Genomic DNA, 16,459 nt, shown 5'->3' on the forward strand with positions numbered 1-16,459 from the left:
TTATGTGTTGGACAGCCCCATTGTTTGTCAATTTGAGTTTTTAAATCCTAATCAAAACAATGTGTACAACAGATAAATTTTGTTTGGAAAATAAATATATAGTCTAAGGAATGTTGAAATAACACCGCAAAATAGCAGATAGTACAACAAGGACATGCTTTTTATATCGTATTTATAATTATTGTAAAAGCAACACAATTAATATCACCTGGTTTTCTCCTTTGGGGGAAAATATAAGTTAACTGTTTTTAAAAGGGAGATACTGCCAAATGACTTAACTTTTACATAGTTGATTGTAAAATGTTTTCTAACTCCATATTTATAAAATAAACATGGAGAAAAATAGAAAAGCTATCAACATTTGTGGATTCTGTTTAAAAACAACTAGTACAGATAGTGTCACAGAAGTTTTCTTAGACATGATTCAAATTGTAATCCCAGATGTGGTAAGAATACATTTGGATTTATATGAAAATTAGTTAGTACATTAAAAAGCTTTTTTACACAGTTTAACACAAGAATCTCACATTATGTATTTAATTAGGTACCAGAAAAAGAAAATAAATTTCATTTATTATTATACGATCTACTATGTATACTTACAGTAGTGGAGTGTCTACTTTAATCTGTATTGAGCTATTTCTGATCAAAAACAAATAGCTTTAACATTTGTACATTCCACTTCATCTCATTTCTTATATATTTATAAACTCTCTCCCCAATTTGTTAAACCAGTAAATATTTTTAACCTACTTTATTCAACTTTCTACTACTTCTACTTTATCATGTTGGAATGTATACCAACTAATCCCCCTGACTTTAGTGGCTTTATTCTACACATTCTTCCTTTTATATTTTACATGCAGATTTATTCTATCTCATTGATATTCTCCTCTTCTTTTCCTTTCTGCATTGTTGTTTTTGTAATTTTTTTTATCACATGTTCAGTATGTCACATTCTTTGTTTTCAATTGATTGTTTTTATTTTTAACTTTTCTCTTCAATATCATATTTTACTCCAAAAACTGTCATTGAATTATTTCTGTATGTTGGGGGTGAAGAGCACTATGTCCATTTTTGTCAATATTTGGATAATACTGTAGTTATACTGCACTTTTCTACACATAAATATACTACACTATGTCCTACTTCAAAAAATAACAAAGATAACCACTTTACAGAAAGTATCATGTCACATTTTGTTTGGAGGCAGAGAGGGGGCACCAAGTGGACATGAAGAACAGATCTCTGTGTGCATTTTTAATGTTATAGTTCCATCTGGAGACAGTGTCTTGCACCATATGTTGTAGACTAGTAATTGAGTGTTTACTTTTTGCAATTTTGTTTAGTTCTATTCAGTGAATAAGTGATTAAAATAAGTAATTACAACTGATTATGGAGTACAAGAAACATTATTGTGTTTAATGATGTATTCAACAAATAATTTAATACTCTCTTTAAATTATGTGGTATAAACACTTGTGACATTTGTGGTCTGTTTATTTCTAGGCTCAATAATGAACTAAATCCAGAGCAAAGAAATAATCTATACTATAATAATAAACAGTTGATAATGAAGGATATCTTGCAAAGACAAAGAAAAGATTTGATTTAAAAATCGATATACCAAGCTTTCCACTGATAATCCAAGATATAAAGTTTTGACTTCTGCTCTCAAGAAATGCTTACCTACACATTAGATTACAAAGAGCATCAGTTTTTATAAGAGCAAATTATGAACTTTTAACTTCATGATGTATGATTTGTTTGACTCTTCAGTAAATTGCATGATCTGAGACTAATGTAAAGCAGCTTGTGACAATAAAAAAGGCTTCTTGTTTATTAAAATAGGCAAATAGTGTAATACCTGACTGTACCATTCAACAAATAACCATACGGATTATGGGACGGACAAGTGTTATGATCAAAATAAGCATACAGACATTTATTGTGATGGCATATTTCTGTATCTTGAAGACATTCCCACAGATTAAACAAATAGATCACTTATTAGAAGGGCCATACTCATATGTAAGCAGACACTATTTACTGTCACATTGAAAGGAAAAGGGTACCAAACATGACAATACTGAGTCCAAAGAAGTCTTGGGACTGGGCAACAATTTGTATGCCAAATATCTACTAAACACACTGCACACAATGTACACAATATTGAATGTGAGGACTTTAATTAATTTAACTCATAGTCTGATGGAAAAGGAGATCCTTTTGTCTTAAGAAAACTTGACACTGAAAAACAACCTGTATTAATATCTACCTGTGTTCATCTTTAGTAAGCATATAGTACCAGGAACATTGTGTTATTTTTTTAATACAAAACTAATCAAGTTTAATATTACAATATATTGTGTTTTGAATAGAATTATTTTGAAAGCTAATAATCTTAAAAATAATTTAGACAAGAGTTTATGAAAGAATGGTTATTAACACATCCTGTAAAATTTTAAATTTGTTACAGTGCACTTTACGTCCAGCATACATATTTAAATTCTTTATAGCTATTTTTCTGCTTTTTTCTTATGGGAATTTTCCTCTTACACATTTTCTTTTAATTTTTGATAAATAATCAAATGAGTTTTATATTTCCAACTGCTTATTTAAAGTAGGTTTATTTGTTTGTGTTATATTAGTAATTATAATTATAATAACCTTTTACAGTTGCCATACTTGAACAAGGGAGGAGTATGTGAAAACTGCAATAGACTTGTAAAAAGTATATTTAATTTCAAATCTACTTGTCTAGAAATTGAAGATAATATTTATAGTTATAAAACAAACAATTCCAAAAAATTAGATTTAGAAGATCTAGTTGGATTAACAGAAAATGATTTTTATAAGCAATCTAGGATATGCAGGACTTGTTTTAAAATGGTTGAAGATGACATGTGTTTTTTGGTTGACAAAAATAATGATTCTTTGCTACAGCTACATCAGAAAAAATGCCTTCCAGAGTTGGTATGTATTGTAATAATTATATTTATGCATGTGTTAATGCATGCTCTTTTTTGCATGCGAATACTCTTACAAAAGAGCATTGAGTTTAGGAAAAATATTTACGTATGTTTTATAGATTTCGAAAAAGCCTTTGATAGAGTACCACATACATTATTATTTCAATGCTTAGACTCAGTTGGTCTGGACACGTATGACATTAGATTGCTTAAAAATCTTTACTACAATCAGACCGCTTGTGTTAAGGTGGACCAAGAGGTTTCAGTTAAAGTTTCTATTAAGTGTGGTGTCAGACAGGGATGTGTTATGTCACCGATGTTGTTTAATGCCTGCACTGAACCAGTTTTTGAAATAACGTTAAATAATCGCCGCGAAGGTGTTAAGATCGGTGGTGAAGCTATTAACAACATCAGGTACGCCGATGACACCGCAATAATGGCAGAGTCTAGAAGATCTTCAAACCCTGTTGAATGCTGTAAACAATGAATGCACTGAAAAGGGCTTAACAATCAACGCAAAAAAAACAAAATGGATAGTGGTCAGAAAAATTAATATTGAAGACTCAGTACTAAGATTAGATAACAAAATCCTGGAAAGGGTGGAAAACTTTAGATATCTGGGTAGCTGGATTGACTGCAGGGTTGAAAGTGACGAGGAAATTTCGACCAGAATAGAACTCGCACGGAAAAACTTTATTTTTATTTATTTATTTAGCGTATGGACTTTCACAGTACGATAAATATACAAATGCAATAATATATACATATATATTAAATATATTATTTAAACACTAAAGATAGAATGAATGACACTAAATATTAATGTCCAATTTACATAGCCATTCAATTGCTTCTGGGGAACATTCCGCAAAGTCCTGGAGGTTTCAACGGTAGGCACGATTCAAGCAGTCTGAAACACAATGGCTTATGGTCTGTCTAGATTGTCCGCAATTGCACTGTGGACTTTCTGCACGACCCCACCTGAACAGCGAATCAGCACATTTACCATATCCGGTACGTATACGATTAAGCCTTGCCCAAGTGGACCGGGGCAGATTTGATCCGATGAAACCCTGAGTTGGGGTGGATATCTTAATATAGTCCGATTCTACTGTTGGCATCCATCTTGTTGTCCATTGCCTATGTATATCATAGGAATTACCAATTTTTTGGGCAGATCTTATTGGAGGATTTCTAGATCTCAGTCGCTGGTGCTCTTTTGAGATGTCTGGGATATCTTGATGTATCGGTAATTGTACGTTGGCTACAATTTTCTGGTATCTCTCACTAATGCTGCTGTACGGCGTAGATCTGGTGGAGCAATATTGCTCAGAGTAGGCAGCCATCTCACTGGCGTTGGTTTTATTGTTCCAGTGATTATTCTCATGGTTTGGTTAAGTAGGACATCGATTTTGCTTGTATGTGCACTATTTAGCCATACTGGTGCACAATATTCTGCCACTGAAAAAACCAAAGCTAGAGCAGAGGCCCGAAGAGTATCTGCAGAAGCACCCCAAGTTGTTCCAGTAAGTTTTGATATTAAGTTATTTCTTGTTCTTAGTTTACCTGCTGCGTTTGTAAGATGACTTTTGAAGGTGAGTGTTCTATCTAGTGTGACACCTAGATATTTGGGGTTGTTGTTATGTTTGATAGCTGTATCATTTAGAGTTACATTGAGAGTATCGCCCGCAAGTTGATTCGACAGGTGAAAGAGACAGGTTTCAGTTTTGCTTGTGTTAGGACGTAAGCGCCAGTTCTTAAAATAGTTACTTAGTGTAGTTAAGTCCTCGTTTAGAGCTCATTCTCTTGCTTCTTTACTATTATCTTGGAAGCCAATGGCCAGGTCGTCAGCATAAGCAAATTTTCTCGATTTTGTTAGGTATATCTGCTGTATAAAGGTTAAATAATAAAGGAGCTAGCACTGAGCCTTGAGGTAAGCCGTTGTTAAGTGGAAAAACTTTATTAACTGGCGTTCTGTATTATGCAGTAGAAGTCTGTCGTTGAACACACGTCTAAGAGTATTGAAGTGCTACGTCTGGTCCATTTTATTCTATGGATGTGAAACCTGGACAACAAAAATAAAAAATCTTAACAAATTAGAAGCGTTTGAGTTATGGTGTTACCGTCGCATGCTCAGAATCTCGTGGAAAGCACACATATCTAACATAATAAAATTGCTGGTAATACATCTCAAAAATAATTAATATAAAAATGTCCTAATCTAATAAATGCTTCTCTGAAATTTTAGTATAATTTTGAAAACATTTTCATAACACAAAAACAATTGAATTTATAAATAAGTTAAAATAGCAACCAATTACAAATAAGCCTCAATGTCATAAATGCCAACTTAAAATTTTTATTTTTGACAATTATATTGCCAAAAATAAAATTATATTGTCAACATGGCTGACATCCCTACAGCAAAAATTAAACGCTCCTCAATCAAAGGTTCTGTAACCCGTTGTAGTACATATTTTAATTCTATCAAAAACAAACCTTTAGAACAAATTAACTTTAGATATTTGCAGCTTAGACTTGATAGATTTGAGAAACTTTTTGATGATTTTGACAACACTCAAATCACTTATTGCGGCCTCTGATGAGGACTATACTGCAAACGCAGATACTATCCATGATATAGAAAGGTCATCTTTCGAAACGCCGTTTTTCCATATCATTAGCACTGTGCGAGACTTTATTGACACCAATCTTTCAAAACATCGTGATCAAACTTCAAATTCGACAACTTCGTCCGAAAACAGTTCACATAGGTCTATTAACATTAGGTTACCCAGAGTAGATCCGAATAAAACTGTCTTTTTCATTTTATTCGGATCTACTCTGTATGAGTACGAGAAACAAATTCGTTAGGATTTCTGCCTAGATGAATAGACATGTCGTGGAATGCAAATTTTAGATTCCACATGTCTCTTTTTAATATCTTTATCATCGTCTGGCCATGTCTTGCAATTTTTAGAAGGCTCCAGATTAAAGCAGAAATCTGAATTTGTTTCGAAACTATCTTACCGATTTTTCTATCAGATGTCGCTATTGCGTCCATAACGAAGTCATGTTATTGTTGCTTCTAATAAGACAGAGAAGATTATTTTTCACGTTAAGAACGGCTATGAATAACTATTCTGATGAGACTTTTTAAGTCGAAATACGTATCAATAGATACATAGACGCTTTGAACGTGAAATCAAATCTTTTCTGTCTTTTTCATTTTATTCGGATCTACTCTGTATGAGTACGAGAAACAAATTCGTTAGGATTTCTGCCTAGATGAATAGACATGTCGTGGAATGCAAATTTTAGATTCCCCATGTCTCTTTTTAATATCTTTATCATCGTCTGGCCATGTCTTGCAATTTTTAGAAGGCTCCAGATTAAAGCAGAAATCTGAATTTGTTTCGAAACTATCTTACCGATTTAAAAAAATGTAAGTTACCAAATGTTTCAACAAATTCGCATCATGATTTATGCACTTTACTTGATGGTTTCCAAAGACATTTACGCTCTCTTGAATCCTTAGACTTACACACAACATCGTGGATGCCCTTATCATATATCTAATCATCACAAAACTAGACAATGCTACACACAAAGAATGGGAACTGTCAATTAAAAACGACAAGATCACATTACCTACTTTGAGTAACTTAACTGAATTTTTAAAAGGCAAATGTAGAGTCTTAGAATCTATTAATCATCAAGAAGAAAAATCTCGTCCCAAATTCCTATCTACAGGCAATCCCAGGTCCAAGAATTTCTTGTCAACTAATAATTCTTCCAACTGTATCTTTATGCAAACAAAAACATCTAATTTACACTTGTCCTGAATTTCTCAAATAAGAAACGACATAATGAAGCATTAAGACATAATGAAGCAAAACTCTTACGACTTTGCATAAATTGTCTGCGTAGTGGTCATTTTACTAAGGAATGCAAATCTTCCGGGTGTCGTCAATGTGGGAAAATACACCACACACTTTTACACTTTCAAGGTAACTCACAAAAGCTTATTGAAACCAGTAATCAAACCATCAGCAGTTTACCTTGCTCAAGTCCAGGTACATCAGTATGCTCTAATGCACTGACAACACGTAACATTTCGTTTGAGCACAACTCTACTACTTTGCTGTCAACTGTAAAAATAAAAGTCTTTGACATCTCAGGTAATGAATACGAGGCTCGTGCGCTTCTAGATAACGGCTCGGAAAGTAATTTCATTTCCCAACGCCTATTAAATCTTCTAAGATTGCCTACAACCAAAACACACTTTTCTATTTCTGGTATAAACCAAACAAATTCAATTGTAAGCTACAGAACATCAGTAAAATTTAAATCCAAAACTTTAAACTTTTCTCAAGTAATTTCTTGCTTAGTACTTCCGGAAATTGCAGGAAATTTACCTTCTGTCACATTCGATAAGAAAACACTTAATATCCCTTCTAATATCACTCTGGCCGATCCAAACTTCAATATTTCATCTCCTATTGATCTTCTTATCCGTGCAGACATCTTCTCGAATTTAATTTGTATTGGTCAGACAGGAAGGTTATCACCTTCACAACCGATTCTTCAAAAAACCAAACTCGGATGGATTATATCAGGTTCATTATTTCTAAACAACACCCTTGCAGTCAGAACTACATGCCATTTGTCGACCATAAACAATTTGAGCATTGAAGATTAACTTAAAAAATTTTGGGAAACTGAAGAATGCCCAAAAACAAAATTTTTGTCTAAAGACGAACTTTCTTGTGAAGATCACTTCTTAAAAACGACCTCTCTTAATTCTTCTGGTAGGTTTGTAGTATCACTTCCCTTGAAATCTTCTGTCGACAATCTAGACGACTCTAAGACTACAGCAACAAAAAGATTTTATTCTCTCGAAAAGAAGCTTAATGCGAATTTTGAATTAAAAGATGATTACACTCGATTTATCGATGAATATTTTATCCTTACACCATATGTCCGTTTCACCCTTTGAAACCATAGGATCTGAGTTCTTTCTTCCTCATCATTGTGTCTATAAAGGCAATAAAATTCGTGTTGTTTTTGACGGTTCTTCCAATACAGATACAGGTGTTTCCTTGAACGATATTCTTATGGTTGGACCTAATTTATAAGATGATCTCTTCACTATCATTTCATGTTTTCGTAAACATAGTTTTGTACTAACAGCCGACATAGAAAAGATATATTGACAAATACTGATAAAGGAGGAAGACCGCTCCTTACAAAAGATCGTATGGCGATCTGATCATACAAACTCTCTCGAAACTTATATTTTAAACACCGTAACTTACGGTACTGCTTCTGCTAGTTTTCTTGTCACTAGATGTCTTCAAAAAGTGACACATATGTATGCAACCGATTTTCCAAATCTTCTATAATTTTACGGGACTTTTATGTCGACGATCTTCACACAGGTGGTTCTACAATAGAAGATATCGAACGCATTCAATCACTTACTTCCGAATTATTGTCTCGTCATGGTTTTCAATTGAACTCAATGGAGCTGAGAACTGAGAAAATGGAACTCAAACGCACCTATTTTAAACTTTGACAATGAAAATAATGTTTCCTTGGAAATTGGAGCTGACGATACTATCAAAACTTTGGGCATATTGTGGAGTCCAAAATCTGACACTTTTCATTTCAATATTCAACCTATAGAGCACAAGTGTAAAGGTATAAAGAGACTTATTCTTTCCACTATATCGAAAATATTTGATCCACTAGGTTTGCTTTCGGCTGTAACTATAACGGCTAAAATTATTCTCCAAGATTTGTGGAAATTAAAAATTTCCTGGGACGAAGTCGATCCCGTGGATATCTTTACGAAATGGGTTACATATCAGACTCAACAAGTTAAACTTAATCAATTACAAATTCCTAGGCATGTAATTTGTACAAACTACAAGTCAATTCAACTACACAGTTTTTCAGATGCATCCACGACTGCATATGGTGCTTGCATTTATATTCGTTCATCTGAAAATTTTCGCTGTCATCTACTTTGCTCCAAAACCAGAGTAGCTTCTTTAAAACACATCCTCACGGTACCGCGCCTAGAACTTTGTGGAGCTTACTTGCTAGCTGAGTTGATAGACAAGGTAAAACAACACATGCAATTAGATTTCGAGAAAATCACTTACTGGTGCGATCCACTGTTGTTCTAGGATGGATAAAGACTGCTCCGAGTTTATTAAAGACGTTTGTGGCAAATAGAGTTTCTCAAATTCAAACTTTGACCGAATCTCACACATGGCGTTACGTGAATACACTTGAGAATCCCGCTGATCTTCTATCAAAGGGAATTTCTCCTACATTACTTATCAGTTCTGAAATGTGGTTTCATGGTCCATCATGGCTAGCTAAACCAGAAACTTATTGGCCTAATGGAACATTCGAACCTTCTGAACTCCCTGAGCTTTGAAAGTATCAGCCCTTATCGCAAGAGTTTACATGAAATTGGACACCATCACTAAAATATCCTCATTAGTAAAACTACAGCGCATTATCGCTTATGTATTACGCTTTATAAATAATTATAAGTTTTCTCCTAAACGAGGGAACTTCGACAACCTTTCTTGTGAGGAAATAGATAATGCTTTAAAATATATAATTCGACTAGTACAAAATGAAACATTTTATGACGATTTGACACACCTTAAGAGACATGGCAACGTTGACTCTAAAAGTAAACTACTTGCCCTCAATCCGTTTATCGATAAGGATAACATACTCCGCGTTGGTGGAAGACTGCATAATTTTGATTTTTGTTACGATAAAAAACATCCCATTGTCCTTGATTCTAAACACTTTACTACTATTCTTGTACGAAATGAGCATCTTACCTTAAATCATTGCGGTCCTCAACTACTATTAGCTTCCATTCGTGAAAAAATTTGGTCCATTAATGGACGTCAAGTGGTTCGCCAAATCGTTCGCGATTGTATTATCTGTTGTAGGGTGGCTCCTAAATTAGAAACCTATCTTTTGGGTAATTTACCCTCGTCACGTCTTGTTCCCTCTAGGCCATTCTACAACTGTGGACTTGATTATGCAGAACCCTTTTTGCTAAAGGATCGACACACCCGAAATTATAAAACTATCAAAGGTTACATAGCTCTATTCATCTGTTTAGCAACTAAGGCCATACATTTAGAAGTCGTGAGCAGCTTGACCACGGAAAGTTTTCTAGAAACGCTAAAACGCTTTATTTCTCGACGCGGAAAATGCGCTTCCATACTTTCGGACAATGGTAGTACCTTCGTTGGCGCAAAAATGAGCTTGTCAAATTTTTTGACACCTCTAGTTCAACTATTAGGGACAATTTAACTACCGAAGGTATCAATTGGCAGTTTATTCCGCCACGATCACCTTACTTTGGAGGAGTTTAGGAGACGGGATTAAAATCTATTAAATTTCACCTAAAACGTGTCATTGGCAATACCATTCTTTCATATGAAGAATTTTCCACTGTTTTATGTCAAATTGAAGCTTGTCTAAACTCACGACCACCTTTCCGACTTACTTCCTCTTACTCCAGCACACTTTTTAATTGGATCCACATTGACCGCAATACCTGAACGGAATTTCTTAGATGTCAAGGAAAACAGCCCTAGGTTATTGGTCTAGGTGGTCCAAGGAATACATTTCATGTCTCCAGCAGCGAGTTAAGTCGGAAAAACATTTCAACAGTCTTCTCAGAAGTGGAAGTCTAGTGACGGTGAAGGAAGATGGGACTGAACCCTTAAGATGTTGCCTGGGTAGAGTGACTCAATTACATGCTGGTACTTAGTGACGGAATAGTTCGTGCCGTGACAATTTCTACAATACAGTTTAGTTTAAGTGATTTGTTTTTGTATTATTACACAACGTGAAATTCAAATAATATTTAACTTACATCCCCTACAAAAGTATCATATTACCCAATTGCACTACTCATTAGCTTTCAGCATTCTTACCAAGCCGTTGAAATAAAAGTAATTGAAGGAGGTTGTCAAATTGACTTTTAAGGAATCCCTGTTAATTCCAAGGAATTTGAAAACTATGTGTGCAAGTGTAAAAATAGGTGTAGTGAGTTAGTTTCCATGCAAGAACGAGAAAAATTGTTTAAGAAATACTGGGAATTAGGATCATATGATTCTCAAACAGCTTATTTAGGTACTGTTATGATTTTAATAATTCTTCTAATTTATTGTTTTCATTTATTTATTAAAGGTTCTATTTATAACACTTACAAATTTATTAAAGTCTTTATTATCAGATGTTGTCACCTGACGGATTATGGATGTCACAGGTACACAAGTTCCTACTTTTGTCTCTTTCTTGATGGTCACTGGGTAGTCGTTGACATTGATAAGTCTCACAGGAATTTTTTTAGCCGATGTCACTAATTCCTTTCCAATTATGATTCCACGGCCAACCTCATCGTCGTGGTTCCAAAGCTCCATCATAACAGGTGTCCCTTCGTCTACAATTCCCTGTAGTCGCGCTACTATGATTGTTTTGCTTCTCGCAGGCATGACTGGATCTTCCTTAATGGCTGCTTGCACAGTGTTGTCATTATGTGGATGGAGAAATACCTCCTCGTTGCCAACTTTGATTACCTTATTCTTAAAATCCAATGGAATCCATGCATATTCATTACGTCCATTCCTAATATAACATCCTCTTCGATGTCAGCAACTAGAACAGTATGGACGAACTTTTCTGCTCCAATTCCCAATTGTACCTGGATTTCTCCATGAATGTTGGCATTTTCACCTGTAGCGGTCCGAAGTCGCAACCTCGTTGGTAACAGTTTCTTACGGCTGTTTATAACTGTCGGGCGTATAATGATTCTGGTCGCTCCGGTATCCACTAACAACGTATGTCTTTTACCATTTATTTCTCCATCTACATATACACTATCTTCACGACATTTCAAAGAAGCTATTAGTATAAGAGGGTCTTTGGAAAAGTTCCGGGTCGAAGCTGCCCCCTAAGGCCGACTCGTTCTGGTTTTCCTAATGGTGAGTTTCTTGATTTTATGGTCTTCGTTTTCTTGCATGTAATACTTTTCATCATATTAACGAGCTGGTCAAGTTTATCTTCATCTCCTTCCTCTTTTACAGTCCTAACTTTACTGTAACCGCCAGAGGCCTGCGTAGCTGACTCGTATTCGAGGGCGGCGGATAAGACATCAACCAGCGTCTTGTGACGAGCTAATCGCAGTGTTCTCTGCATTTCATGATCACGAAGACCATCAATAAACGTTTGAACGGCCAATTTTTCCATCGTGTCTTCTGGAGCTGTTGGATAAGCATATCGTACTAATCTGGCAATATCTACCTCATATTCTTGAAGAGGCTCTGGTCTGAAGCACATCTAAGGCATCTCCTCGAAGAGCGATAGTCAGGTTTACAGCCTTTTCTTTTTCAGACCATCCATTCGCTCTTGCGGCTGATTCGAACTGTTTCATGTAGTTGTTCCATGATGATTTTCCGTCGAAAGTTGGGACTTTAACATGAACAGAACCTCCACTTCCTTCAAATTTCGGCCGTGTTTCCAACTTAAATTTCGTCTCTTCTTTTTTTGCCCCTAATGTAATTGGATTGTTTCCTCTCTCTGCTGTCCCTGTTTCCTCCATCTTCCTTTCCATCTCTTTCCATATCTTTTCTTCGAAGGCCAACATATCGGCAGCAACTTGGTCTTTTAACGAAGACATTCTATCGTCGAGGGCAGACATCTCGCAAGTGACTTTAGAGATTTCCAAAGAGATGTTAGCAGAAACTTTGCTTTCCAGAGAAGAAATCTCGTTAGAAACTTTGTCTTCTAATGGTGCGATGTCACCAGAAACTTTGGCTATATCAGAAGATACTTTCGAAATATCGTCAGAAACTTTGTTCTCTAATGATGCGATGTCACGAGAAACTTTTGAAATCGACGAGAGGACAGCATCTTCAAATATATAAGTCTCTGGGTCCAACCCTTATTCCTGCAAAGCGTTCTTTAGTCGTTGGACTAACTCAGCCTTTTTTCCGGTAGAAGCTAATTCTCTGTCCTCGAGATGTCTTCTTAAATTCGTAACTGTGAGCTCATAAATCGTCGTCATTTTCGCAATTTATTTATTATATTCCACTATTCTGACACCATTTGTTATGATTTTATTAATTCTTCTAATTTATTGTTTTCATTTATTTATTAAAGGTTCTATTGATAACACTTACAAATTTATTAAAGTCTTTATTACTAATTTATTTACACGAACAATTATACAATTTATTGTACGGGCGTTACATTTTAATTTACGCGGCGCGATCATCAAAATTAACTGTCCCCTTACAACAGAATTCCTTCTTTAAATATAAAATTCCGTTAGTTTCGGAATCCCCTAGAAGCAGACATGAATTTACTCGAACATTGGGAAGACCGGTTGTTGGCGGTGTTGACAAGAATTGACTCGAATAACGGGAACTCTAGAGGTTTCTGTCGGCAGGTAAACAAGTGTCGCCGAAATGACTAGAACAGAAAAGATATTAGTCATAATATATTTACAGTTTTATAGACCATGATATTTATTATCGTAACAGTTCACTAAGCAGCGAGGAACCAGTCAAGCACATAACTATTGATTAAATGCATTCTTGGTATTCAGAAGAAGTGGAAAATCCAGTCAGCTATCAAAGGTATAAAAAAAATTTTTATTCAAATATTCATCTACGACGTAAGCCGTTAAAAAAGGACACCTGTAATCCATGTGACAAACTAAATGCTGCTGTAAAATGAGCTAAAAGTAACGATGATAAAGAAAAGTTTTTGGAGGAGCATAAAATACATTTAACTAATCAGGAAGAAGCAAGAAACAAAACGAACAAAGACATGCAACAGGCAACAATAGATAGAAGTCCTTACGTTTTACGTTTGATAATACCTATTTAACTAATCAGGAAGAAGCAAGAAACAAAACGAACAAAGACATGCAACAGGCAACAATAGATAGAAGTCCTTACGTTTGACATGGAAAAAACATTACCCTTGCCAAAAATTCCCACAAATATAGTATTCTATAAAAGACATATATGGTTTTATAATACTGGTATCCATTCATACAAATTCAATAAAGGATTTTGTTATACATGGTTAGAAGGCAAGGCTGGTAGAGGAGCTCAGGAGGTAAGTTCTTGAAACATCTTATACTTTGGTTAGATTTTTGTTGTGGCCAAAACTGAAATATAAAAATTATACTAAAAACTTATGTTAAAGGCTGTATTGGAAAATCATTTGACATTAGAAGATAGTTCATTAAGGTTTCTGGTTTCCGGGCATAGTTTGTTTAAAAAACGACAGCGATTTTTCAGACATAGAAAAGGCATTAAAGTTACAGCAAAGAATCTACAGTGTACGATCATAAAAAACTGCCGTAAAAAAATCCCTTACAGGTTACGAAAATGCAAAACGAAAATTTTTTTGGAACCAAAGATGCAGGAAAGCTTATCACCAACTGCAAAGTAGATACATCTGGAGAAAAAATTAATTATCTTCATTTAAGAGAAATAAAAATTTATAAAGACAAACCATTTGAATTATTTATGTCAAAAACACACAGGGAAGACTATGTTCAAGTAGACATTTCAAAGAAATAAAAAAAAAGACCTTGTTCAGATAATGCAAGGAATATCTTTTCGCCATCTCTAATTCAACTGTGGCCTACGGGCAAACCAATATCACCGAAAAAGCTTGAAGACATCTCATCTTTACTACATCTTATTCCTGAAGATGTTAAGCACCACTATACTACTCTGACAAGTGATACTACTGTTAAAGATTATCTTGATGGTTACGACGCTAATTTAGATTTTGAATTTGATGGATAATACCTACATGTAGTTTATTTGATAAATAAAATATTTTGCCTTCCAAAGTGTTTTTCAATTTCCAAATTTTCAATTTATTTCCAAAATTTTTTTATCCATATTGAATAAATATCAGAATAGTTCCAATATTCAAATTTTATAATCCAGGTATTCAGATTATGCAAAAAAGAACCAAGCCATATAACTAAAACAAAATAACATTTTTTATAATATGTTATAATATATTATTTTATATATTATCCATAAATAAACGCGTACATAATTCAAACTACCCTACTACATTTTTTGCAATTGAAATACATAAAACCTGTCGTAGCTCATTTTCATATATTTTGGGTTGGTTCTTTTATGCATAACTACATCCATTTGATATTGCCAATATCGTTATGGCTAATTGGCTAAGCTAACAACATTATATAATAATAAAAAATGCCAATATCGTTTTATTAAAGTTAAAAAGCACTAAGTTCGCTTTTTTGAGATCTTCACATTTTCATTAATTTGTACTCAATATGAGAGTGTCCAGCCATGGAAAAACTCACCAAGTGCTTGTGGTCTTCTAATTGCTGATTAAATATATTGTAAAATTTACTAAGTTCATTATCGTGGATTTTGGCTTCAACATAAAACCATCGAATATGGATGCATATGCATCTACTTTCAAAACAGGATTTGGGGGTCTTCCACGTAGTCTGCTGCTGTTCTGTTTCATTTCCTTTGCAATCTTTGCAAGTCTACTATCATCCCTTCTATCAATGTGGTCTCACCATACTCTTTCTAGGTTTCATCTTCTTCAACATAATCAAAATTGAGGTGGTCGCTGAAGTGTTGTGTCCATGTATTAACAACTGAGCTTGTATCGTACATAATTTCACCATTAATATCTCTACAACCTTTTATTCTTGGTAGCAATACATCAATGCATATGTTCTAAAGGTACCCAGAAGGAGTGTTTTTATATTAGATTTTGCTGTTTTCATCTTTTTAAATGTTTGTTTTAAACTTAGACAAGGAAAGAGAGAGGACGCGTAACCGTATCGCTCAAAGTGAAGCCAAACTGCCACCAGGAGGTAGTGGCCAGTGGCGTATCTTTGGGGTATTTTTAAAAATTGATTAACTCGTATTTAAAATAAAACATTTTTGTACATTAAATGTTTTATTTAATTTATTTTATTTTATACAAATATTTTGGAATCAAAATTAACGAAATTTATTTATTTACTTATTTATTTATACTGCTCATTTACAGCAATGATGCCAATTATAAACACACAGTTAGTCAATACAAAGAAATAAGAACATACAATTTATATAATACAACAAAATAAATACACTTTAAAACAATAAATAAGGGTATCACAGTTTATGTAACATAGTATTCATTTTTTTTATATTATATAGGTTAAGGTCTTCACTCACAATAAAATCGTTCATTGCCATTAAGCAGTGTGCCATGGGGGATTTTAAATAAATTGTGTCTACATCTAAGTTTTTGGTCTGGTACATTAAAATTTATAAATGAACGAATCGTATGAGAATCTATGATTTGATAAATTATATTAAATATGAAAATGATTTGGGCATTTCTACGTCTTTCGCTCAATAACA

At 34.2% G+C, this 16,459-nt stretch overlaps 1 protein-coding gene across 2 annotated transcripts in view; it reads left to right on the plus strand.

The window, feature by feature from the left end:
* LOC140439796 (uncharacterized) overlaps positions 1 to 16,459 on the plus strand; it is a 77,566-nt gene continuing 61,107 nt past the window's right edge. Inside the window, exons 1-2 of one of the 2 annotated variants that reach the window (XM_072529936.1) lie at positions 1 to 446; positions 2,680 to 2,976. In XM_072529936.1, coding sequence (XP_072386037.1) covers positions 333 to 446; positions 2,680 to 2,976 — 411 coding nt within the window. In that variant the 5' untranslated portion in view covers positions 1 to 332. Of the gene's footprint in view, positions 447 to 2,679; positions 2,977 to 16,459 lie in introns of those variants that run through there. The other variant, XM_072529937.1, reaches the window with a different exon arrangement.

The sequence above is a fragment of the Diabrotica undecimpunctata genome, chromosome 4, assembly GCF_040954645.1.
Source record: "Diabrotica undecimpunctata isolate CICGRU chromosome 4, icDiaUnde3, whole genome shotgun sequence".
NCBI classification, from domain to species: domain Eukaryota; kingdom Metazoa; phylum Arthropoda; class Insecta; order Coleoptera; family Chrysomelidae; genus Diabrotica; species Diabrotica undecimpunctata.